A 27,330-nucleotide genomic window follows, 5' to 3' on the forward strand; every position below is an offset into this window, starting at 1 on the left:
TAAAACGTTTCACTTTTAGGACAGGTATATACCTACTAAATTATTGTGGAACGGAATAATGCGTCGATATTCAGGACTTATTGTTGGAAACGAAGAAGAAGTTTTATCTTATTACTGTTTGCCAGAAGACAAGGCCGTTTATCAATCCTAGTTAGGTATAAACATATTATATGTATGTAGCGATCAAGTTGTGTTTCTCATTACGAAATACAGCGGGACAGTCAAGGCCATATTCTAGCGTCTATAATCTAGACGTACAATAAATGTAAATACGTTATTTTCATTCTCGAAAATTGTTAGGAACAAAGAAGTACTAATCATTTAAACTATGTAGTAAGTTGTTGGACTAGGAGTAAATAGAATCCTCAGTCTTGATGCTATAGTAAGTACTCGGAAAGCGGGTTAAAAGTCTTCTATGATACTAGAACTACACGAGGAATTAACATGGTTCGTTTCAAAGTTTCCATTTTGCAATTATTGAAGCTACAAAAGTACGCAGGACAAATCACAGGGCAAATTACAGAATAAATTGATTCAAAATCTAGCAATCTTTATACGACATTTTATGAGCCTTAAACATGGTGCTTAGTAGTTCTAGGGTCAAGCAATAATTTCAAGAAATGTAAACAGGGGATAACTTGTTGATTCGCAGATAAAGCAACAGTTACTATGAAAATACTTGTTTAGAAATCTTTAGCTGTGAATCGAACTGTCAGTATCTATACCGAGTAGGGGATTGGTCATTACATTGGATAGATAGTTGAGTGGAAAATTGCGGGTTAGATAGTGGAATTGAATTTCGAAAATGGCGGCGGGCGGGAACGGCGCCACCGATGCTCGGGCATCTTCGTGTGCCGGCGGTCGCCGCCGGGGTACACGGGGTCTACGGGACTGGAATCACGGAGCCCCGCCCTGCCGCCCGCCAGAGCCGTGAAGCAGAGCAGCAGTAGCAGCAATAGCAGCTTCGCTTGCTTCGTGCCAGTAACCGTTCGTTTTTTATCAATGAAAACAATCGCCTGAGCGTGGTGTCGTTTCGAGGAGAACTGATAACGGCGGAATACGTTGTGCCCGCGTCCACATCGTAAACGGCGTTCGCACAGCCCCAGTGACTCGGGAGAGTTAACCTTAAAAAGAAAGAGCGAGAGAGAAGTGGCGGTCTCGGTGGTGTCGCGATAGTCAGTCGTCGGTTAATACAGAGAGAGAGGATATCCTCGTTGGCCGCCGCGCGTCGACGAAGTGCGTTTTACGTTCGTTCCGTTTTCTCGAACGAGGTGCTGTCGGGACGGAGACGGTGTGAAAAGGAAAGTGCATCGTCATCGATGTGAGCAGACCGAGAGAGGATAGGGAAGAAGGCCCGCCGCTACAGGAGAGAGCGAGAAAGAGCGAAAGAAAGACAGAGAGAGAGTGAGAGCAGCCGTTCGTGAGACAGAGAGGCCGTTACAGAGAGTGCCGGGAATTTTGGCAAGCGTCGCTCCGTTAGGGAGCTCCAGGTAGGACAATCGACATTATTATCCAGCCCCGGAGTCCCGCGATTCATTCGTTGTCCTCTATAACATCCCTGCAATCGTTAACGTTATAATAGAGTCGAGGCCGGCCCTTCGACTGGATTGCGGAGCAGCAAACATGGCGGCCGCCTAGGCTACGCTGTCAAATTTTCCCTGTTCCGTCATCGCGGTTATTTTAACACCGAGACCGTGTTTCGCCCGATTCCTCGCCCCGCTCTGTCACAACCGAGAAACACGACGCACGGGAGTATACTCGCAGCCAGCCTGGAAAAAAGACAGGATCCACGGTAAAGATTTTTCCCCCTTTTTATTTCGTCGAGCTGCCGAGATCGAGACAAGCCGAGAGAGCCAGTGCCCGCCCGACCGCCGGCTCCGAGCGGTAATGAGATTCTTCCTGCTTAAGCTGAACTTTCCTCGTTCAAGAATTTCCACGGCGTTGCTCGGACGGAAGCTGTTAACCCTTTACTTTCGATGCGAGTAGAATCGCGCGACGTCGACCGGTCTTGGGGGTGACAATCGCCGAGGGAAAATTCGGGATTCGTCAACCCCTTGCCGTTCGACTTTACCTCGCATCATAATTTAGGGGAGCCAGTAAAAACTGTTGATCCTTAGATATGTCCATGCATTGTTGAACGTTGCGTAAAGGTGACTATAGTCGATAGAAATTCTGGATTTGGCAACCCCTTGCTCTTGTTTGATTTTGACTCACCGCTATTATCATTTAGGAAAGTCAATGGAGCTGCTGATGCTCTACTTAGATGTGACTGTAATCGCGCAGCATTGAACATTGTGTACAGGTGACTATAGCCACTAAAAATTCTGCATTTATTATCCCCTTGGCGTGTGATTTTCTCCGTGGCTACAATGATTTGGAGAAGGGGTGGAATGTGTTAACCTTTGCCTCAGATGTGACTATAAGCCTGCATTGTTGAACGTTTTATAAAGGTGACTATACTCGCTAGAAATTCTATATTTCTTAACCTCTTGATGTGTGATTCTCTTCATGGATGCAATGATTTATGGAAGGGGTGGAAGGTGTTAACCTTCTCTTTAGATGTGACTATAATTACTCAATATTGAACGTTTGTACAGGTGACTACAGTAGCTAGAAATTCTGTATTTATTATCCTCTTAAGGTTATTTATTATCCCCTTAGAGTTTGTTCCATTTTGATAACATGTTAGAGGAAGCTAATATTTATTGTACGTCTACATTTATTTCTATGTACAGTTATTGCTAACTAAACTGCAGGTCTTCAATAAGTAGGAAATAGTATATCTGTATTTTTAAATACTATCTGAAACTGCAGCTACTCATTTTCGTGTTGATAACGAAATTACAGAATTTGACTTAAATGTAAAAGAAAGACATCATTCATGTCCTTAATAAGTCAGACTCGTGTTATTCCTTTTTTTTTTCATTCGGAATAAAATTCTTCTGCTATCAATATTTAAGTATTAAACTGTAAACATACAGTGAATATAAATTTTCTCTTTCTTCTAGGACATGATCAAAGACGATGTACGAAAATCGTGTGAAAGATGATACAGATTTTATTTGGAATCTTCATCCCCCAATATTGATGCACCAAGGGGTTAACAATTCGATTGATTATTCAAGTTTGATCGTACAGACGTCACAGATTAGTTTGAGGTAATCCGGGTGAAATTAAAACATAGTAAACGATGAAGAATGCTAGAAATGCAGACGGTACGGTTGAGTTGTGGAAAAGGGTAGATTTCTGTAGAATTGTCCTGTAAAGAGAGGGTTAACGAGCATTTACCGACCGCACTCTCCCCGATGCTCGCCGGGAGTAACCGGGAGAGCACTTTTCAACCAGAACTTCTCTGGTTGGCCGACGATACTCCGAGATTACTACGAATTTACATACGGGATCAATAACCATTAATTCACGGTGTGAGCACAGAGGTATTTCATTATCTGTTAATTCACGCCTGCGTCTAGGATTTATTGGGTCGATGCGTGCAAAATGCCCGCTTCCTCAAGCCCCGGTTTTATTATTATTGCTCCGATTATTATTACCCGGCTTCATTATGCAATACAATACTAGTGCACAGGTAGTGCGTGAACGGTGAACTAGGGTTATCGTATCCGTTTCGTGCACTTTTTCAACCCAACTTCCCTGTTACCCCAAACATTTTAATTTTGGGTTACAGAATGTAGAAAAATATTTATATTGTTTAGGAAGCAATGATTTAATACAACATTAAATATAACCATGGGAATTTTGTTTCGAAAATATACTTCCTTGTAGGACCAAGGATGATAGGGTTGTAATTATTTATTTTTATATTTGACTAGGTTGAAGATTTAATGAGAACATATTTTTCGTCGTGAGCTGAAAAATTGATAGCCTATAATTTGGGTTAGTTGAGGGGTTAAAGAGCTAATATTGAATAATTATAAATAATATTGAATAATTGCATTTGCTTTCATATTCACGTAGACTGTTCGAGCGAAGATTTTTATCAGAATTTATATTCTTGGTAATTTAATTTTAGTGACAGGATATTGAGGGTTGAAAGTATAATAGGATGATAATCACAGACAAATTGACTATTTAATCGTGCTGGACTAAAAATATAAAACATCTTCAACAAAATGAGAACTTGCTTGGATAAAAAAGTATTACACGCTTATAATTATGGAAATGCAAAGATAAATTAGTAAAATGGGACTATAAAAAAAGGCTGCTCCAAAAATATAGAAATAAATTACCAAGTAGATAGAATTTCAATTGCAGTTCAGGAATCCAAGAAGGAGATAATTGCCTCGACTGTCGAGTTCAATTCACTGACCCCAGCGAAGTATCGCAAAATATCGCAACTAATTACTGTGTTTTTCTCGCATATTCTATGTACCCTTGTCGCGCTTCTAGACTGCAATCGATGCGTCATGGCTGTCTTATGCTCAGCATACACGAAACACATCTGCTATTTTTTAACAGAAGAAATCAGTTTAAAAGTTAAAGACCACCCTAGCGGGAAATTTTCTATGTAAGCAACTTTCCATGCGTGCAGTTTTCTGCCGGAGCAATTACGTGAAAATTTTCCCTGCGCGATTACGAGTCCGTGCTAGAAATTGCTGGAGGTTGCGTGCACTTTGCGCAATTTTCGCGTACGCTTTTTTCGCAGACTCTCGGGGGTGCGTGGGCGTTATCTCGCGGCCACCGTAGTAAAAGGGGTGTTGCATAATGGCGGGGAACGGGACACAGATGCCGAAATCGTCGCGAAAACAAACCGGCCCGTCACCGAGGACGCGATACTTTTGCGAAAACGTGAACCCGCCGGATAAAAATACACGCGGCGCCGCTTTGTGCACCGGGTACACGTGCCGCCCGCCGAAAATATGACACTTTCATCATCCCGGTGGTGCACGTTTCATAATTACTGCCCGAGGCCCGACTATACGACGCTCTCCGGGGAAAAGCGATCAATCCTCGATCCCGAATTCGCGTCGCTCTCTCTGTCGCATCGGCAATCGCTATGCTCCGGACTACATACAGCTTGGAAATTATAGTTGACCGGTTATGTGGGTGTTGACTCTCCGTTCTCGCTCGATTTTGTCTTTCGTTTATGACAACTCTAAGCTGGACGTCTGTTCAAACGGACTGACGAGCACGTGCGATGATGCATTTGTATGCATTTATATAAATGCATGTTATTCTTGACCATCTATTATTGTACGTTTTCAAGTATTTTCTTGTATTGATGAAATCGTAGAGAGCAGGAGCGAATGAATTTTTGTTTGATTTTAGCTTCATTTTTTATTAATCTATAAGAATACAATTTGACGTAGACAGCCATAATCTTCGTTTGTGAATTAATTTATTTATTTACTATGAATGGTTATAATTGTTTTGAAAATGTTCGTGAGTCTCAGAGACCATATCTGACCAGTTAATGGTTGTTCTTTCCATTCGTTGCTCTTTTATATCCATTATATTGTATTTACGTTTATTATGATCTCCAATTTTTTATTCAAGTCCTTGTGTCGTCACCATCATCCATGGTACTGTATTTATTTTAAACTGTAGTGGTTGAAGCAGAAGGTTTGTTAGGTACGTACTTGTCTTCTGAATTAGTCAAACTTTGAACAGAGCCCATATCCATAGCATCCTCTGCAGGCTTCTTCAAAACCACCCTTTAAGGCGTCAGTTTCCAAAAGCATTACTAATATATTGAATAAGCACAAATTAATAGGAATTAATTATTTTTTAAACTGTCATAATAAAACTGAGTTTAACATTTACAAAACTAGAACATACGATCGTTGTAGGATTAGTAGAAATTCTTATATTTACATTCCTCTCCCTCTGATCAAATTTATTAGTCGATATTGAAGCATCACCAATGCATCACTCCAATATTTCGGAAGTAATTCATTTCGTAAGGAAGGTAGGAAGGACCTAATAAGTGCATCGCGCGTTCGCCATTGAATTGCAACAGATGTTTGCTGCAGAGGACAGCAGAAATTATTGCATTTGCATTAGGTAATTGTTGACATAGAAGTAACACCAATATTCCCGATTATTTTTGCATGACTTCAATATTTTCGAAGTAATTCATTTAACAAGGGGGCAGAATGGAGTCAAACAAATAAAAATTAAATTGCAACAAATGTTTGCTGGGCTAGCAGAAATGATCGTATTCCCCGCAGTTTCTTGCGCTTATGCACTCTCTGACATGGTACTAACGCCAAGGTTCTTTATTCTCGCCTGACTCGCAACATTTTCGAATTAGTCAACTTAACGAAGGGTCAAACCGACACACCATTCCTTCCTTATCTTGGTTTCTTACTAAAGTGACCGAGTTATTTGCTCTGTCGATGAGTCACCCGGGGAAAATGAACGTCAAAGGAAACAGAGTAACCGAGTGCACGTTCGACCTTGCGGAATTGCCCACCAATGTTGAAATCTATCGTTCTTATCAACGAACACCGATGCCTCCATCTGTTTGTCCATCGTTTGACGTGTCTCTCCTCCCGTGGAAACCGGTGGGGGAGGGGAGGTTTCGGTTTAGGTTAGTCGCGAGAGAGAGAGAGAAACTTGGAGCTTCTTGGCGAACGCGTCGAGGAAAGCCGGTGAGCCGTAGCAAGCGCGCGATTGGCCGACCAATTGCTGCGGCAGCTGTCTTAATCGCCTTTAATTGGTTCGAAATATAAAGTCGTCGCAGTCCCGAAGACAAGTGGTGTGTCTCTTCGGCGACAATTGACAGCGTGCCACTTGAGAGATGCGACTCCGATAGCAGTGTTACCCCGCTATCGGTCTTGCACCCTTGATCGGTTACCAATCGATCGTTGCCAGAACTCGCAAACTTTTATAACATCGACATCGGTTCCTAACCGTTCACCACGAAAATCCATACCGAGTAGTCTCCATGAACAACCGAAATTTCCAACTATCATCCATTTCGGTTGCCCGGTTTATTTTTTAAATTGCACGGACAGCAGTTGATGAAAATTAGAGACCACTGTGTCTTTTACATTTTTATTTCCGACGAACAGCGGAAAGGTAGTGAATTCTTATCTCAAATTCAATTAAAAATTGTGTGAAGAATCTGGTTAGACTACTTTTGTAATTAATTTTCACACTTGAGCAAAGCTGCTTTGCTTTCTACACATTGTTACACACGACTTCTTCAACCGAGAAAACGCAACAAATGGGAGAAAAATAATGCTAGAGGTACGCTATAGAACAAAACACAGTCAAAATCCTCTCGTTAAAAATAATATGTCAAAAACTGAGGCAGCAGTTCCTTATCACTAGTCTGCGGATTTGATGCATTTATGACAAAAACAAGAAGGAATTTAGAACAGTGAAAATACTGCTGCATCGTTTCCAACTGGTTAAATCGATTCAGAAAGGAGTTAAATGTCTATGTACTGTATCACTGTTTTAGTTAGAATCGTTAGCAGTTTTGAAGATACGCTGGTAATTGTTCGGAGCCCCGACGAGCGTGCCAGACCGCCCGGTGACTCACAGAGGAATTGATAGCAGCGAATTCGCTGGTGGTAGCGTGATAACGTCGATCAATAGACGAAAAACGATAGCCGGATCGATCGAGACTGTGTCTTAAGCCGGCGAGCTCTCTTCGATTTCTCGGTGTAATATAAAGCGCGCCTCTATTCGACGAGCGTCGCAGAATTGGCTCGCGATTGCGATAACGCTCGGCGAGCAGTCTAGATTCCAGTATCTGCAAATACTGCTTATCAACCGTGCGCTCGAGAGCCAGTCGAAATCCTCGCTGATAAGCGCGAGAGCTGCGACGCGCGGCACTATCGTGTCCTCTGCTCGCAATAAGAATAATTGATCCGCGGGGCCAGGCTTCGGTAAATAAATACCTCTTGCAACTAATGCAATCTTAACCCTTTACGCTCCAGGCCAATTTTAACTTTAGAACCCCGAAATTTCATCGATTCGCTAGGTTACACAAGGGTGAAAGAATTCGGAACAGAAAATTTTCGAAATCCGGAAGGTACGGTTGATAGTTTGGGGCTGCGAGCGGCTCGCACGATGAAACACGATGATGGTTAATGACGATCGCGTTTCGCAGCACGGTTAGTAGGTCGCCGGCTACTCAGCGAGTGCGAAAGCAATGCCAATGATGTATTCCACTGGCAAACCCCTGTTCCTCCCTTCCTTCCTGTCACCCTGCAACCCTCCTCTCGATTGCGGGGTCACGTCCTGTTACGAGTTCCCCTCGTACGCCATGGGTTATCCCTTCTTCGACGTTCTGCCGTCGCATGATACCGGTGTACATACACTGTCGAGAGAGGCAACGAGCTAGCTACACGAAGAAAAAGGGTTGTTGATTTAAAAGCTGAAGCCCTGCAAAGTCGACTGCTCCGGTTCCGCTTAAACTTTCGAATTTTCGGTCACTTTGTCTCTGAACTGGAAAATTTTTACCCGTCAGGTTGCTGGGCTGGAAATTCGACCCTCTCGTTACCATGACCAAAATATGATTATCACTGTCCTGTAGTATCAGAGACTGCGGATCTTCGTGCAAAATAAAGTTGTCTGCATTGATTACTAGAAAAAGGAACCGAATAGTATTTCATTTCTTCATAATTTTAACAGATGAAAAATAATATGACATCTTTAAATTTTTTTAATTGTCCTAAAATTTTTAATTTCGTGACCTCAATTTTTCTATAAATACACAAAATCCATAGGCTTATCATCGGTGATGAGGAATCTTTCATTTTTTTTTACATTAACACTGGATAACTTTCGTAAATGACTATTAGAAAATTTGAATTTTGAAATATCGGATGGTTTATTAAATTTTTCAATTAGTAAATTGAGTACCGTTATAAAACTATTTAATTCCATGTAACCTGCTTTTTTATCAGGTACAATATTCCTGTTGTTACATAACAGGAGTTACATTCGTGTTTTTAATTGGCGTCGTCGTTCTCATGCATGATAGCTTAGTTGTCTAGGGTTAATAATCGTGTTTTAACACGACATTAATTTGCGAGGCTTTTCGTCGTTGATGCAGGAAAATCAGGAACGATAAAGCGTACGTAGTATCGTTGTAATTAAGTCTCTTTTATGCTTATAGCGTCACGGAAAAATCGAAAACATGATGTAACACATAATGGCACGTCACAATGTCGACAGAAGTATCGTGTTTCTTTTGAATAACACCTTTGTGTGGCTGGTATTTTGTGCGGGATATAAAACGAGTGGCGACGAAATGTAAAACGAAATGGTGTTCTTGTACGATACATTTCGTGTGATGTTCTCTACGAAATTAAAGTTATGTCCACACTGAAGAAACATCGAGCAACTTTTTGTCGCCTGATTCGGTAAAAAAAGAAGAAAGCAAGAAGAGGTGACAAAAAGTTGCTCATAGCAGAATAATTACATCTTCTCTTACTCGACAGTTCATTTTCCTTTCTTCGTGTAAAGAATTCTGAATCGAGGGGCAATTAAAACAATAAATATCTAGACTGCGAATTTTTATGCATTTCTGACAGAAACGGGTAGGTAAAGTAGAAAACATTCGAAGAATGTGAAAATATTCTTTATAATTTATTTAAATTATTGAGAGATCAAGTCAATTTTTATATCACTCCCGTTTCTCACTATTGCTACAGAAAATTTTAATTTTGCAAATACTGCACAAATCACATCATTGTCACTAGATTTCGCATTCATGGTGTTACAGCGGTGCCAATCATGGCGGATATCTCGTCTGTGGTGGCGAGAGGGTTAATTTTTGGATTTTTGCTCTTGATGGTCTTGAGAATTTAGTATTGTACGATTTTTTGCCGATCGAGATCAAGATAATCGTTCGCGATCTCGCGGTACCTCTCTTCGGGAGAGTCTAATTTCCTCGAGGCCGGTCCACCAGCCTTCTGGATTCTTGGATAATCCAAACATTCAAGTGCCTGCTTCTCGCTCCCTTCCACTGACGTCACGGTGGCCCGTAAAAATAGCGAAACGGTCTATTCGCGGCTTAATTTCTTCACGCGGCTCGAGATCCTTCTCCTTCGGCTTCGGGAATCGACCGAGAACGAATCGCTGTTTCTCGCCATCCATCGGATCAATTGATATCTTTATCGTCGGTTAAAAATAGAGGATCGATTCGAGAAGACGTTCACCCTTCGCGGTCCTAGCTGCTTTTGCCCGTCTCCCTCGCTCGCATTAATTTTTTTTCAAAATTCACACATATAATCTATAAAATTTGCAATTCCTACCCATTACAATTTTCACCAATTTTTCTTCAATCGTCTTGCAATGAACTAATCGTTCTACGTTCCCGAAGCGACTCTGATGAAAGCTTCTTCATTTTAAATGCTGATGAAACGTCTCTGGATGTTATCCCTTTCATCAGGATCATTTAATTCCTGAAGCTGCAGACTTATAATTTAATTATGTACATGACAAAAGAATTGAGCACATATCGCTCACTCTTTTACACCATGTAAGACTTTGATACATGATCTTGTTCTCCAAGGAAAATGCTCATAGTGCTTTAAAAAATCCTCGTCCACCAAAGGTTACAAGTCAGTCGCTTTAGTTCAATGAAAGTGCTGATGAGCGAACCTCTTTTGCAGTAAAAGAGCTAATAATACAAGAACAGAAAAGCAACCTTCTTATACCTCTAAAACCGCTAAAAAGATCAATAATCCCTGTTGGGTTCCTAGGGCTTGCAATTAACATAAACAATTTTTATTGTGCAATTGCCCGTATAAAAACTTATCTGCATCAATTGCAAGGAACTGATAATCTTAATGGGTTGGAAATAATGCATCAATTTCCGATGTTTCAAATTGCACCGTTGTTGCCGTAAATCCATAAAATCCGCGGTCTACTCTGACGTCAGAATGGCGAAGGGTGTATGTAGACCATTCGACTGTAGACCAACCAGAAATAAGATCTGATGTCGAATCAGAGATAATGCAGGACCTGGAAGGGCCAAACTCTCGGTCGAAATAGTATTCTGGAAAGGAACAGCTCGGTATCGGAACCTCCCGTATTCAGGTTAGACTCTGACGTCACGGTCTGGCTTCTGACGTCATTCACCTGCCGTCACCTCTCCGCAATGTATCGTCCCGTTCTCGGGTTCGCTTGGGATTCGTCGAGCCAGCAGCCACGTCCTCCTTTTTGCTCGAATGTTTGATAGAGCCGGGTCGCGTTAAAAATTTAGGGCCACCAGGAAAGGAATCCTCAACTGGCTAATTACCATCTGTCCAGTTCCCAGATCGCTGATTAACCAGAGCGCACGCACAAGTTCCACCGAGGGGACACCTATACTCGCGTGGATTCGAGACAATGTTTTCTTTGAGAGAGAGTATCGATCGAAAGACCCCGGGAAACATCCCCGCCCCTCAGGACCTCCTGGGGACAAATGGAAACTGGTTTCGGGGTTGATTTTCCGTAGAAGTTGTTCCGCACCATGTCTTTCTCCTCCTATAGCAACCGGCGACCGTCAAAAGTTGCATTGAATGATCAGTGACTCGCCCTTCCAGCTAGTTAAGGGGTTATTTTGGTTTCCGAGTTTTTTGGGAATTTTTGTTCTAACAGAAGAAACTTTTTAGAATTTTGTGACAAAAGAAATTTTTTATGATGTAACGCATTTAACCTGTTCTTTATTTTAAGCTACTGTTGACGCCTTTTGCACCGATGACAACAGCACAGCGTTATGGCACGGAGTCGATTAATCTTGAAGTATGTGAAGGAATTTCATTCCGCTTCTTCAAAGTTTCGAACGATACTGTTGTGTTTCGATTTCCTAATCTGGACCTTGAATAATTTAAGCTTGCAAAGCGACTAGAAGCCTTTACACCCACTATTTTAAGTAAACTAGCAACATAGCACTGCAGTTTTATTGCTCTTTGGCGATATCCTTTTGTCCGATATCGGTACAAGTTATTTTACATATTGCTTCCAAGATAAGAAGAAAAGAATGTAACTGACCAGGCACATGCCAGTATTACATTGCAGCATTATTATTCTTCAGTGATACCTTCTCATTCAATACCAGTGTAAATTCTGATGAAAAGAACGTGACTGGCCAGGAATCTTTGGGCACATTAGTCATTCATTCCTTTAGTGAAATCATTTTGTTCAACATTAGAATACAAAGGCGAAAAGAACGTGGCAGATCGCAAATTTTCACGCGGACCGGTACGAACGGTTCGACATCATCAGCTCATTGGCCAATGTGAAAATCGCCAGCAGCGACGTTCGAGTAGGTTCGTCGGTTCGCGGAGTTTACGTCTGTCTTCGCGATCGATGCTTTCACAGGGAGAGAACGCGTCGGACAAAACGAACAAGTGTTTCTCTTTGCGGTGCAGTTTGCAGATTGATTGATAGATCGATCGGCTTGCGTCACGGCTTATTTTAAGCGGACGCGTTCTTTATTCTCGTACTATTCTGAGACGGTCCGCGAGCGTCCGAAAGTCCGAAGACTCCCCTTTCAAGTTGCAAAGTCCTCGTAAAAGTCGTATCGTGTTTACCACCGTGGCGGAAGGGTACATTTTCGTGGTGCCTCGCGAACCGTAGTCTACGTAGAGGTTCTGGTTACCATCTAGTAAAGTTCGATGGAGCGTTTATCACCGGAGCAACGAAAGAGGCTAGAGACACTTCGCTTGTCGCCGCTGGAAGCTGATCCTCTCCGATTCCACGCGTTTCGAAAGTAGGTCGTGTGCCGATGCGAATTACAGTCATCAGCTGTAATGCCACTCTATCATTCTTCTCTTCCGAGGGAACAACCGGCGCCGCTATAACGAAGCTGCTTTACCTGCGGATAGTTTGTAATTAATGTCGTTAGGGTCCGTTTGATCGCCATTTACATTCAATTATTCTTCAACCGCCGCCGTTGGATGTTCTGCATCGCACGGCGTTCTGGGAAATATTGCTTCCTCGGGCAACACCTACGGGTTAGACACCAACGTGTTCATGTCACTTTGTTGCCGGGGAGCTGCCGGCAGAAGTTTGCTTTTTCAGTGGATGTTAGGTTCTTCAACTTTGCCGCTTCGCGGAAGTCGCGCAAAGTTCACAAGATGCCAGATTCTCGGATGCAGTCGGTGGGATATTAACTGGGTAACGGTTAGCGCGATGGAATTTCTGCTAGTTTGTTGCTGCGGCTTGCTTTTTCGACTGACGGGGTATCGATCGACTTTGCTGTTTCTGGAAACAATGCGAGCTTCTCAAGATGCTTCTAGGTGATAGATTCTAGGCTGGAGGACCTAGGATGACAGCTAGACAACAGCCAGCTCAATTATATTTCCGCCAACTTGTCGCTGTAGCTTGCAGAAGCTTGGATTGACGAAGCAGTTATCGATTTGGCTACTTCTAGAAAATAATGCAACCCTGCCAAGATATTAAATGTCTAGGATCAAGTAGCTAAGACAACAGTTACACACCGGTTAGCACGATTACAACCCCTGCGCTTGGTTGCTATAGCCATCAACCGGTTGCCATGTAGTTCGCTCTCCCAATTAATAAAACAGCGACGAACTTTTAGTCATTGGGGTTCTAGAAAACGATGCTAACTTCTGCAGGTGGTGGTCCCACGGTGAACAACCTGGAACACTTGTGTAACCCAATTATGCACTATGGCAGAGCTATAGTTAGCAGAGCCACGCTGCTCTAATTACTAAACTATTACCTTTTCCACTGTGTTGTCCAAAGACCAATCCCTCCAAAGGTATCGTTTAATCCACTGGGCATCTACAGCTAGGACCTGGCACTTTCGATTCTTCTGAAGATTCAATTCAGTAGATATCTAGGTGAACAGCTATCTACCCTCTGATGATTTTTGGATTATGGTATAATCTTTTTCCTCTGCAGATAGCGGCGGCCCGCTCTTAGTTTTTCGAGATATTCGCGAAAAACTGTCTGCACCGCTACAGTGAGAATTCTGTCTTGTGCGTCTGTGGCAGCGCACGTTTTGCCACCTCCTGTTAGAGGAACGGTTTTATTGCTAGGAGGAAGGTAGAGGGTCGGGCGATGCAAACACGGGGCGCAGTTGCTGATTGGAACGGTGAACGTTGGCAGGTGCGACACCAACAGGCGTCCGAACGTAAACCCGTCGGCACGTTGCGGATCGGCCTGGCTTTTTCGTGGCTTCTCTGCCATCCTTTGTCGCGGCTGTTAAAGACCGTTGGGCCGTGCCAGGGACTTGGTCGAAGTGCACACTTGGTGTGAGGTACTTGGCAGCCTCGCGGTTGTATACAGTCGGTTCGAAGCAGATGGGGAGACCGAGAGAGATAGAGAGAGAGAGAGAGATAGAGCGAGCGAGAGATCGTATTGGACGTTGACCCGCGTGGTTCAACTGTTGCTCCCATTCGTGCATCCGGGAACGCGTGTAGGACGACCTAGGGATCCCGATGATAGAGGAGAGACATGCACTGATATGTATCATACACCACAGCCTCGCATAGTCGCACCAACACATTATCTACCGGCAATTAATCGATCATTTTCGGAACCCTATGAACCTTGGCTGAGAATTTTCTAATAAATCCGCCAGTACCAACGGAAACTTCAATCATAAACCAACAACTCACCCTCAACAACGTGATCCAATCATTTCCAACTCGCCAAAGAATCAACATCAATTTCTAACGAACGTGCAAAGGTGTCCTAGTGAATTATCCAAAAAAATTTATCACAGGACCGTTGAACCACCCCGAAATACAAATTGTATTTAGATTATAAGAAAAGTTAGATCTCTTTAGCAAGACATCTGCGAACTTGCAGTACAATTACTGAATAAATTTCAACGTGAAGCGATCATCATAAACGTCACTTTTTCTCGAATTATGTTCATTATGGACAGGTCACCCTATTCGTTTGGTCTCCTAGACGCAGATCATTCACACATCTTCAGTATCGCATTCAAACGTATGCAATCGTGCTCCAACTACGCTCGCCTCTTCCTTGATAAGGGCGATAAACGGAATCTAGGTCGAACGCGCTTTAGGGCGGAGACGTTTTTCTACGATGAATCTCATAAACGCGGTCCGGCTCGTTAATTACACATTCCTCTGGGGAGCCCAGACTCGGATAGACTGCACGAACGTTTTCAGGAGTATCTTTTGCCTAGAAACGGTTCAATTCTTCTGGATTCGTCTCGTGGTGATGATGAATCGCCTTTCAGAAATTAATGGAATTTCGGAGCACCTGGACACTCCAAATTCTGATTTGTTCAGTTCTTTGGGATGTAATTTGCGGACAGTACTGTTAGAAAACTTCTCTGGCTGCTCTTTGTGCGTCGAGTCTCGTAGGGGGTGAAACAACTATGACGGAAGTTAGTCTATAAAGCTATTTCTCTGTTAGATCAATCACGGGAGTCCATATTTAGAGGAACTTCTTTTCAAGAACTTGAAATAACTTCAAAATCTACTTCTTTGTTAGATCATCAGGATCACCTCTCCTGAAGTCCAGGCCTAGACCTTTCTGGATCATTCGAAAGTCGGATCACCCAAATTCACTACAACAAAGCGCAATGTGCGATTGGCGTTCGAATTGATCAGAGTGACTGTTCCTTCGGTCTGTAAATTCAATTTCCGAGTCATGCTTACAATAATATTTCGCTATTTCGAAAAATCGACCACTGTGCCCCGCGCCATCATAACTCATTTCGCCGCCGATCGAAAGTCCCCGTTCCCCAAGGCAGGGTTGTAGGGACGGTTATCGTTAGAATGGGAACCGCCAACGGCAACCTGTCACGCTCGACAATGGCGTCCTGGCGACGCCGGTAGTCAGCCGGTAGTCGGGCGCCGCGGCGCCAGCGTCGCTCATCCCTTCCCTCTGGTTTCATCCGCCCAGGCGGTCTTCTCTCGAAACCACGGCGTCGTCCTGCCTGGGTGTGGTTCTCGAAACCCCGTCGAAGATCGCGTCTACACCTTCGCTATCTCCATTTTCTTCTACAACTCGAACCGAAGCTTCAAACGTGTCGACATCGAGCGGAAGAAAACTACGGGAAATAGTATTCGTTCGCGTGTGCACCCTGACTGTGAGCAACAGACGAGGAGGAGAGAGGGTAGCAGAGCCGAGAACGTAAAGAGAGAGGGTGAGACAGAGAAAGAGAGGGAGAGAGGGGCGAGCCACGATTCTGTTCATCGATTCCTTGCTTCGACGGTTCCTGTGAAAGCGACATGAAAAGAGACCTACTCGCACCAATGGGCGCTCTGTTTCACCGGTCCTCGTACTACGTGTGCGTGAGTGATCCTCTTCCGTGCTAGAGAAAGGTGCACCGCTCTCTCTCCCTCTTTCTCTTTCTCTTTCTCTCTGTCTTTCTATCCGAGACACCTCTCGCCGGAATTTCTGGCGTTCCAGCGGGGGCGCAATCTGGCGGTGGAACACCGGCACAGGGAGGTTACTCCTCGCCTTCCTCGGAACGGTGCGTGTCGGGAGGTTATGTTGCCGAGGGATCCATGACGCTCTGACAACGGGGGAAGACGGACGGTGCGTGTAAGTGAGCCTGGAACACCTCTTCCGAGCACTCGATTCACTTCTCTGGAGCTTTCTACCGCTTGCCGAGTTGCGAACTGCTTGGGAATAGTGATAGTACATCCTCTCGCAGCCTTGATAAGGGTGTTGGGGGTTGAAAATTGAGGTTCAATGACAAATGTGGCCTGGCGCTCTTCAGTATTCTTCTGTGAATTTTTCTGACACTTGCGGTGGTGCGAATTACCAAGAACTATCGATAACGAGGAGTACACCCTCTCGGAGCCTCGATAAGGGTGCTGGAAGCTGAGGTTCAGTGACGAATATCGTGTGGTTCATTTCGATCTCCTTCCACGAGTTTTTCTAACTTGTTGAGAATTGAATTGTCCGAAAAAGTGAACCGGTGTACACTCTCTTGTGGTCTTAATTAGGGTGGCTGAAGATGTTCTAGGGGTTGAAAGTTGAGGTTCAGTGACTAGGACGGTCTGGATCTGAAATTTATTGTGGAGTGATTTGCTTAAAAACACGAGCATTAACAGTGTACATCCTCTTGCACCCTTGGTGAAGGTATTTGAAGTTGTTCTAGGGGTTGAAATTTCAATTTCGATGACGAACGTGGTCTAGTTTGCTTCGGTTTTCTTCCGTGTATTTTTCTGGCACTTGTTGAGAAGTGAACTACTCGGGAATACGAGTAGTAGGGAGTACTCCCTCTGTTGCACCCTCGGCGAGGGTGTTTGAAGCGATTCAAGGGGCAGGAGGTTCAGCTCCAGTGACGAAAAAGATCCGAATCGCTTCGGTTTGCTCCGGTGAATTTTTCTACTACTTGTTGAGAAGTAAACTGCCTGGAAATGTGAGTAGCTGGAGGCTTACCCTCTGTTGCACCCTACCCTCTTTTGGTAGGGGTGTTTGGAGCAGTCCTACAGGCTAGAACTTGGTTTCGAGTGACTAGTATGGTACAGTTCACGTCTTGAATTTTTCTGGCACACCGCCTGGATATGTGAACGAAAGGGAGTTCACTCTCTGCGGGGGTGTTTGGAGCAGCCGTAGGGGTAGGAAGTTGGTTTCGAGTGACTAGTACGGTACAGAGTTTGCTTCTGCGAATTTTTCTGGCACTTGTTGGGAAGTGAACTGCCTGGAAATGTGAGTAGTAGGGAGCTCACCCTCTGTTGCACCCTCGGCAGGGGTGTTTGAAGCAGTCCTAGAGCCTGAAAGTTGACGTCGAGTGGCTAGTATGGTACGTGGTTCGACTCTGTGAATTTTTTTGGTAGTTGAAAAGTGAATTGCTCGGAAATGTGAATGGTAGGGAAGTATTATGCCATTTTTTGTTGAATGTTGAATTTGGATTTACTGGGTCTTGAGAGTGTCGGGTTCGTTTGCACAGGGACACCCTGTACAATTCTCGGTTTCACCGTAGTTGCTCATGCGCGGAGCGACTCCGTCGGTTCCGGAAAATGAGAACAACTTGCGTTAGATCGACAACCCTCGGATTCCCCGGGTTGTGAGATCTTTTGGAGGTGAAGGACGCTCGTTGCCACCGAATTCCGATGGAACCTGAAAAATTCACCGGCCGGGCAAATCGTCTCTCTTAACAATTCCCGCGAAACGACACGCAGAGAATAGTACCTGTTAAATGTCGAAATCGCGAATGATCATGATGACCATGACATGATCAGGCGATCGCGAGGTTCTTCGAGAACGTTTTTAACGGATTCCTGAAAATTCGTAGATAACGTCGGGCACGTACGCGGTCGTTTCGTTAAGTAAAAATAGCACGTTCGGAGCAGAATCCTCGTTTGTACGTCCGGCTTCGAGGAATACTCTTTCTTTTTTTCCTTGGGTCGCATGAAGTCGGGAATAGAAAGGAGCAGCCTCTCAGGACGTCTTCTTTATCTAGCTCGAAGATTAATGACGCTCTAGTAGTGCGCTAACGAAAAAAGTGTGCTGTCCGTGACATGAATGCGCCGTGTTCGAAGACGAAAATAGAACGATTAATGCGTTCCTTGTGCAGATGATAAACTAATGTCCCGTCTAATCAACCTGGAAACTGTCCTCAAACTTCGGAACCTGCCAGCTTAAAGATTCACTAGATCAAAGTTCGACTCTTTTCTACTTCCTCAAGACGCGTCTAATTAACTGATACATATTCTCTGAAGCAGTCGCCGAACTTTGCACTGTAATTCTGTGAGGTTCTAAGGTTGATTATCAAGCTGGACTCCAGTCTTTCCAAACTTTGCATCGTGATTCTGCAAGGTTAGAAGGTTGATTATCAAACTCAAATCGTTTCTACGTTCTTGAGATGTACAATTGACTAATGCTGTTCAGATGGTTTTTAAGTCTTGCAACAGAAACCTGCAAGCTTAACGAAACACTGGATCATATTATCAAGCTTGGATTCCACCCGTCAATGTGTCAGAGACTGCGCTTCGAATCTCGGGTCTCCAAGAGAGTCAGCCTGAAGCTGGTCGTCCATTTGTGAGTAAAACTCTCGCGAGTCGAAATTACGTTGAGAGTGACTCTCAAGACACTAGACTTGATGAGAGTGCTGAACTCGCGAGAGTTTAACTCACGAATGAACTCCTAGCTTTACGACTGATCAGCTCCTTTCTCCCCAAGCTGAAAGGAAGATGTTAAAGCTAATTTTCTGTTTTCAGGGGTGGCAACGGTCTCGCTAGGAGGTGTCGGAGCTGGCGCGAGGGGCGGGAGAGTCAGCGGTGGCCTGACTCTGGTTACGGTGGTAGCGGAAACGGAAGCCGTGCAAGAAGCAGCAGCAGCATCAGGAGCAGATCCAAGGGAATCAGGCCCTAGAGGAGAGACCGGCGGCGCCAGCAGGAGAGGGAAACTCGATCGTCTTCTTCTTCTTCTTCTTCTTCTCGCTCTTCTTCTACCCGTTCCTGTTCCCAGCGGTGGGAAAAAGCTCGAGGACCTGCGTTGCCCGTCGAAAGAAGCGTCGACGGCGTGACACTGGGCCCCAGCTACCTTCCGGCTCGAAGGCGAACCAAGATAGAAGCCGCGTCACCCTCGAGAACCACGTTTTAAGGCTCGCCGGGGGTTAAACCACCTCCACCACCTCACGAGACACCCTCTGCCACCCTTGACGGGTGTCCCCGTGACCGACGTATCGCTAGACAGACATCATGAGCGAGCTCGAGAACCTTCGCCAGGAGGCGGAGTCCCTCAAGAATGCTGTTCGAGTAAGTTCAACCCGAACCCGCAACCCCTAGGTGAAACCGCAGGTGTGCTGCGATAATTCACCCTTAACACCTTGCACTGCTAGCAATGTCTATTATCAGCGGTAAAATAAACTTTAATTTTACCGAGCCGTGGTCGACATGGAAACTGACAGTATTGATCTTCGAACAATTGGTTATTGTCAAATGTTTCATTTTTTAATAATCATAATAGGAGGGGTAAAGGGAGACAACTCATATTTGCGAATTTTTTGTGATGCCTGTGAAGCAATTGGTTGAACAATTCGTTTTGCATTGGGTTAGGTTTCCTTTTAAGTGTAGAAAGTATGGAGTGTGGATTTTTCATTTTGAAAAATGCACTCACCATTTGACATAAATCACAACTGAGTTCAGGCCTGCATGTTCTGCAAAGTAGAACAATTTCTTTTCTGAATAATATTATTTAACGTCGCATCGATTATTACTGGCTGTTAGCGACCATTTTATCATTTCAATGTACATTAGCAGCTTAAGATTACCGAATTTTTTTGCTACAATTTATTTCTTAATGAAAAGTTGAGCACGTTCTTTATTGTTGGATCTTGTTTCTTCGAGAACGATTCAAGATAATAGAACATGCTTTACTGTTTCAGTTGTGTATTACAGTTTTGACATTTTACGGGCTTCAATGTTCTTTTGCCAATAAATATTCGTGCGTCAACTTGGTCTGACCTATTGCTATTCTTAGACGGCCGAGGATTATGTATTTGATCTCTTCTTTTTTCTATAAATGGCCCATCTTGATAAATGTCCGTCCGCAGTTCGTGCAATATTCTGATCTGCTTTGAGGTCCATTTAGTCCTTCAATTTATAAATAATTTAGCTTGTAGGTGGAAAATCAATACATATCCCAAAATTCATTAAAACTTCAACTAGAAAGAACTAGATATATTCAGTTGATGTAACTCAGATCTATGATAATTTAATAGCTTCTTTGTACATCTTACGAGTTCTGTCTCGAAATCAATTTTATTCAGCACTAAACTGTACTTCATTTCTTAGAAATAATTGCACTACAGATACTTCTCCTGTACTTCAGATATACATTTTCTTTGTACTCTATCTCGATCGGTTTAGCTTCATCGATAATTTCATATCTTAAACAAATATATTAACGAGCAGCACAGAGAGAAATCAAACGTTTCACAGCAAACTTAAAAAATAAAAATAAAAAATAAAAATACAGTAAAAAGCAGTAAAACAACTTTACTGAAAAATTGACAGTACAAAGGGTTAATACATTAATCAAATTTCTGTTTATATTTACTGGAAGATAAATTCTTAAATGATGAATGAATGATTTGATTAACTCGTTAAAAAATGAACTGATTTGAATGACTATGAAGAAGGGGTGGTTCAGGTTCAATTTTGTTTCGAACAAAATTTTTCCAGGAGCGTTTACTTCACAATTTGTTTTAATCGGGATTTGTTTTAGTCACAATTTGTTTCTATCTTTCTCCACACGGAATTCCCTATCGCGAGAATTTCCTGCCAATGAATTATCTCGAAACCGTGAACGATAGCGCGGTGTGCTATCATTGGGCGGGGTGTCTCGTTCGATGTTTTAGCGCGAATTATTTCTGGACAGTGTATACATAATATAATATACAATATCGCGCGGTTGTTTCGCTAGACAAGGGCCTAGGTGCGTCGCTGAAATTGGCCCGACACTTCCACACATTCTCATTGTTCGTCGGCGGTCTCGGAGACATCGGAGACAAAGCAACAGTTCTCCATGCAACAGCGGTGTATTGTCTCAAAAGAAAAAAAGTCTAGGGCGTCTCTCTCTCTACGGCCGAAGTGCACTTGGGATTAAACAACCGACCCCTATTCTACCCCTAACGAGTCAGCGATTTTTATTTTCCGTCGTGCTCGGCCCTAAGGGCTGGAAACAAAATCGCAAACATTATTTAGAAAGCTATTTCCTCTCCCTCGAAACGTTTGCTTGCGTTCTGCTGCAGCCAGTGAAATACATGTTCATCTCTAATTTAACCCTTCATAGCCTCAACCTTTTTATACGGATATAAAAATGTTCAACTGAGGACCTTTATAAAAAATTTTCTTGGTACGTTTATGAAAACTCTGTTACAATAAGAGACAATACATAGTGGATCTTAATGCAAGATAAAAATGTTCTACGTCAACTGGAGCAGTTAGCAATAATACAGAAAGCTCCTTTTTTCCAGCAATAAAACCCGTAGTCTACTACTAATCGATGATTAGTAATCATTAATGAATTGGAGAACCAACAGAACAAGATGCTTTCGCCATGCTGCGGCTAAAAATGAAACAAACTAGCCATTGATACTCAACCCTTTCAACTTAGAACGAATTTGTTTAATGATTAAATGCAATATCCCTGAATGGAGAAAACTGCAGGGACTTTTGAAATTGAATGTGGACCCATTTCATTCACCAGTTTCCCTTTTATTTTCCGGGGTGAATCGATTCGGCAAACGAGCAGCTCGATGGCGCACGGCACGAAAACCCACCGGAATCGGTGATCATTCATCGCGAAGACGTCTACGCGAGCGTGGCCATTTTTTCTTGCAAAATCGATACTCGATATCGCGATAGAATCCCTTTATAAATAGTATTAGGAGAAGACCGCCTGCCCTATCATCTCCGAATCTCTTTGAAATTAGGCCACACGGCTCTCGTCCCATTCAAGCATGTACGACCGAACAATGCGAGTCCCCTTTGTGCCGGTACACACAGCGTTCAGGGAAAAATGAGGAAAAGCGTTTTCGACCTTCAGGGGTTTGTGTGGGAAAATTCGGCGACGATTCCCTTCGGTCAATTATCTCGATCGTTTAAACAATCGTCGTCGTCGTCGGCGGCCGCGGCGGCGGCGTGTGATGTCAGTCGGAAGTGTTCCGGGCGAAATTAGAAGCCGTTTCCGGTGGAAAATCCTCATCGATGCCGATCCCTCTTGTGCATGGTGAAAACGTGTAAGCCAGGAGATGGTATAGTGGTGTGGTGTGTGGTGGTGGTAGGGCGCGGCATAACCGTCGCTTCTCTCTGATCAATACGCCACCGACCCTCTCTTTCTCTCTCTCGCTCTCTCTCTCTCTCTCTCTCTCTCTCTCTCTCTCTCGTTAGCTTTCGGTCTTGTTTCTTCTCGACGCGTGTTTCTCTCTCTCTCTCTCTCGTTAGCTTTCGGTCTTGTTTCTTCTCGACGCGTGTTTCTCTCTTTCTCCCTTCGTCCAGCGTGCGTGAAATTACACGCGTCGTCGGCCCTGCACGCTAATAAGTACACCGCCTGCGATAAATAGAATCAGCGTTTTTAACGTGCCACGTTTCTCTCTGTCACTCTCCTTCACTTTCTCCTCTCTCGTTTCTACGATTACGAATTGCCCTCACAGCCCTTCGAACCTTTTTCTGTGATCTGTAATTCCTCGCGGAAAAAAAGGGAATTTATATTGTTTGTAATCGGTGCTTGGATCTATCTTGACCCAGAGTATCAAAATTGCTGAGTTTCTCGCGACAAATTCTAGATAGTATACGATAAAGTATGAAAGTGCATCGTGTCTAATAACCTGACTACAAGTAATCAACAGTCTGCGGATTTTATGCATTTATGACCGAAACTAGCTGATACGATTTAGAACAGCAGTAAGATTAAAAGAATTTGCGAATATTGCTGTACAGTTTTCGACCTACTAAGATTATTAAAGAAAAAAAAAGGAACTGTTGTGTGTCTCCAGTTGCTGCAATCGATGCAGACAATTTTTAAATATTCGTCGGAATCAGTACGGTACACCGATGTGGTTTTTGTGAGAAATTCATCAAATCTAAAGTGTATTTACGACACAATAAAATTACGTTCCATTGTACTCGTAATTACGTTTCAGCAACGTACAATATTTTATCTGTTTATTGTCCATCAACGTTTTCCAGGAAACGCCAATGTCTCCATAGTATCGGCACGTAACGCACCGTTAATTAGGACTCTTCAACTGAATCATGACTGCATTCTTCGAGTATGAGCACGCTGTTGCATTCCCAGTCGCAACAAAAGGTCAACGGCGATCATCCACGTCGTCTATCCACCTTCTGTTCTCGTTTTTTTTTCGGATCCTAAATCCTCTTTTTCTGTGATAACCGCAGTGATTCATAGCCCTCTTGGCGCTCGCAGGTCTGCGAAATGCGACGCTTGACCTTTCGAAATTTTTTTCGCGAGCTCCGTTTGTGCACTTGATTTTTGGGAAATACGATAAATGTTACTCGTAGTTGCGATTTTTTTTTCTACGTCAATATAGACACTAAATTCGATACTTTTGTTGCTTTTTTTGTGTTGTGTAACGAAGTGTTGCCGAATCTATTTCGATGATTTTCGAGGCAATACGTTTTATTTGCTTTTTAAATGCAAAAGTGCTATGGAATATAAATCCACAAGCCATGGAATTGATCAATTCAGCTCTAGACAGATCGTATTCAATTCATAAGCGACGCAGGGGAAAAACGATCATTTACAGTAATAGATCATCTGAGTGCAGCTTTGAGTACAAAACGTACTATAATATCTTCAAATTACTTAGACCTTTCAGATTGCCACTTGTTTCAATCAATGCAAAGACTATTCAGTTAAACGGCTGTTTTGTCTAAAAAAATCCAACTTTTTTGTTACTGTACCAGCAATTTATCATATCTTTACAAATGTCTACGGATCATAGTTGCAACTATCATTTCCATGTTTACTGGTACGATTTTCCAAATCCATTTGAATTCCCTGAATTTGTAATTCCTTTTCCCCATTTAATAAGTTACATATTTTGCTGATTATTGTGATGTTTTCTGTTTAGGATGCCCGGAAAGCAGCATGCGACACGACGCTGGTGCAGGCCACGTCGGGCATGGAGCCGATTGGTCGGATACAGATGCGCACGAGACGCACGCTGCGCGGTCACTTAGCCAAGATCTACGCGATGCACTGGGGCAGTGACTCGAGGTAGTGCTAGTTCGATAATTAGTATCCTAGAAGTTACACAGTCATAGACTTCTTCAAAACAACTTGACCGTCTGATTAAGTAGAAACCTAGTGTCGGCGTCCCAGGACGGCAAGCTAATCGTATGGGACAGTTATACCACGAACAAAGTCCATGCGATTCCCTTGCGATCGTCATGGGTGATGACCTGTGCGTACGCGCCGTCAGGCAGCTACGTGGCTTGCGGCGGCCTGGACAACATTTGCTCCATCTATAGTCTTAAAACAAGGGAAGGAAACGTGAGAGTCAGCAGAGAGCTGCCGGGACACACCGGGTACCTGTCCTGCTGTCGATTCTACGACGACAACCAGATCGTCACTAGCTCCGGAGACATGACTTGGTAAGGGAGACCTTCGATCATCCTCCAAAGCAATCCTGATTCCCTGATGGTCATTTGTTGGTCCTGATCATCCCTTTGCCTCGTTGCATCGAGCTGGACGTTCGAATGAATTCAATTTAATAAATGTGGACATTAGGGCCTAAAAGTCCCAAAGTCCCAAAAGTTTCTTCCGCAATGTGTACATTCAATATTGTTAATCATTTGTTTCGAGTCTCTAGAAATTTCATTTAGAAATTCTGTTTGATCTAGACAGTGTCCGCTTATTTATTAATAATTCTCATAATTTTCAATAGAATGTCTTATAAAAATTCATGATATCACTTCGAACATGTATAAATGTACGTGCAAATTTATGCACAATTATGGGCATTATGGGCACAATTTCCTGATGAAAATTTTCTTGCTAAGGCAAAGGGTTGAAAAGGTAAACCTGGTTCCTAGGCAGCAGCGGTGAAAGAAGGTAGTCCACGCTAGACGTCCATGTATTTCCTTTGTCCGTGTGGTATTTTGCTTCCCAATTGGTAATTATGTCACCTGTGGAACTGTTCGAACTCGCTTTGCAACGGACGCTATCTTTTGCTGAACCAGTGCCCTGTGGGACATCGAGACTGGACAACAGTGCACCTCGTTTATCGGTCACACGGGAGACGTGATGTCTCTCTCGTTGGCACCAGACACCCGCACATTCGTATCCGGTGCGTGTGACGCCAGCGCAAAACTCTGGGACATCCGCGAGGGGTCCTGCAAGCAGACTTTCCCGGGTCACGAGAGTGATATCAACGCTGTCACGGTGAGGATCGTTGGTTTCTCAATTACCTTCGCTACCTATCACGCCACTGTAATTACTAGACTGCGGACTTTGTGGATTCGAAGCTTACATTAATCTTCAGTAGCTTGAAAAATCACAGAAGTTAATTGGAATTTCATTCTGCTTCGGTTTAACTTTCATTTAGTATAGTCTCCGTCGCTGGGTGTACTAAATGGGCCACTGTTTCGATTATTAGAGTTATTGCTGCACTGTGGATTTTATGCATTTAATTCCTGTTGGCTTAAGATCGTCTACAAAGAAATGTGATATTGCTAAAGGTTTCGCAGTCTGGCTAAAGGACCAGTTCGCTCAAGGAGAGTTTGTAATTAAACGGTTAATAAAAACGGTTGATTTGACGAACAGTTCTTCCCGAATGGATACGCTTTCGCGACGGGTTCGGACGACGCGAGTTGCAGACTGTTCGACATCAGGGCGGATCAACAGCTGTCTATCTACAGCCACGACAGTATTATCTGCGGAATCACGAGCGTAGCGTTCAGCAAGAGCGGTAGATTATTGCTGGCCGGTTACGACGACTTCAACTGCAACGTTTGGGATTCGATGAAGGTTGAACGAGCCGGTATGTTGTCCTCGATTCTCCATTAACGGCGTTCAGAGAGAAGAGAAATTTCATTTTCAAGCCCTTCTCTCTCTTTATCCTTAGTTCTCGTGCAAAAAGAAAAGATCTTTGTTCGTGGTAACATAGTTCAAAGCACACAGAGAAGCGAAAGCTGTACTTGTACACAACACACGAGACACTCGGCTCGAATTGCTCGCTAATTAGATTAGCAGCACAGTCCTCCTCCGATTAACGTCTCTTGCTCCGAGACGAGGGGATATTATCGTTCTCACGATAACTCTTTATTTTGTATATTCCCGTCCTCTGTCTGGGCTTGGATACTGTAAAAAATTTTGTGAGATGTACTAGACTTCATGTTCAGTGGTGGATTGTAGACGAGGAAATAAGAAGGGGAATTGTATAAAAACGCAGGTCTGATTTGGTGAAATAACAGAACAATGTAATTTTGTCTTATAAATATTGAGCTCCTGCAGTGAACACTTGCAATAGACACAGTGCTCGTATTTCTTATGATTTCTTTTACTATCATGAGTTACAGCTGTTTCTGACTTTTAATCTTAGATAACTGAGCTTTCGTAAGGGTAGGAGTAATGTGTCAGCTAGGGAAAGTCTTAAAGCTAGGTTTAGGAGCTGAATCGAAGGGTACTTTGCAGTAGTTTCAACGCTTCATATTGAAGAAAAAATTTAAAAATGTTATATCGCACATAATCTGACTGGTTAAGGGACTGATTAAGGGTTGAATGGGTTAACGCGTCAGCTAGGTAAGGCCATAAGGTGTTAGACACTCGAACACTGGTTTCTGTTAAACAGGAATCCTGGCGGGCCACGACAATCGCGTGTCCTGCCTAGGCGTGACGGAGGACGGCATGGCGGTGGCGACGGGCTCCTGGGACTCGTTCCTACGTATTTGGAACTAACTTGGGGTTCACCCCAAGTCGTTCCTCCAAAGA

The 27,330-nt window shown here is 43.5% G+C and overlaps 1 protein-coding gene across 3 annotated transcripts; it reads left to right on the forward strand.

The window, feature by feature from the left end:
- The first annotated feature begins 905 nt into the window (after positions 1 to 905).
- On the forward strand, positions 906 to 27,330 carry Gbeta13f (guanine nucleotide-binding protein subunit beta-1). 3 transcript variants are annotated; one of them, XM_076793619.1, is made up of 7 exons: positions 906 to 1,490; positions 19,089 to 19,628; positions 24,470 to 24,615; positions 24,696 to 24,992; positions 25,581 to 25,782; positions 26,164 to 26,380; positions 27,191 to 27,330. In XM_076793619.1, exons 2-7 carry the CDS (start codon positions 19,572 to 19,574, stop codon positions 27,295 to 27,297), a joined length of 1,026 nt encoding a protein of 341 aa, XP_076649734.1. In that variant the 5' UTR covers positions 906 to 1,490; positions 19,089 to 19,571; the 3' UTR covers positions 27,298 to 27,330. The 3 variants fall into 3 exon arrangements, with proteins under 3 accessions (XP_076649734.1, XP_076649751.1, XP_076649743.1); XM_076793636.1 differs by having other exon boundaries at positions 24,699 to 24,992; XM_076793628.1 differs by lacking the exon at positions 906 to 1,490 and adding an exon at positions 16,078 to 16,461.

The sequence above is a fragment of the Halictus rubicundus genome, chromosome 1 (assembly GCF_050948215.1).
Source record: "Halictus rubicundus isolate RS-2024b chromosome 1, iyHalRubi1_principal, whole genome shotgun sequence".
Classification (NCBI taxonomy): Eukaryota; Metazoa; Arthropoda; class Insecta; order Hymenoptera; family Halictidae; genus Halictus; species Halictus rubicundus.

Excerpts from the sequence above, each read along its gene's own strand:
- Gbeta13f (XM_076793619.1), top strand. The coding sequence starts at position 19,572 with ATGAGCGAGCTCGAGAACCTTCGCCAGGAGGCGGAGTCCCTCAAGAAT. Across the intron at positions 19,629-24,469 it reads CCCTCAAGAATGCTGTTCGA|GATGCCCGGAAAGCAGCATG; the intron begins GTAAGTTCAACC and ends TTTTCTGTTTAG. Across the intron at positions 24,993-25,580 it reads AGCTCCGGAGACATGACTTG|TGCCCTGTGGGACATCGAGA; the intron begins GTAAGGGAGACC and ends TTGCTGAACCAG.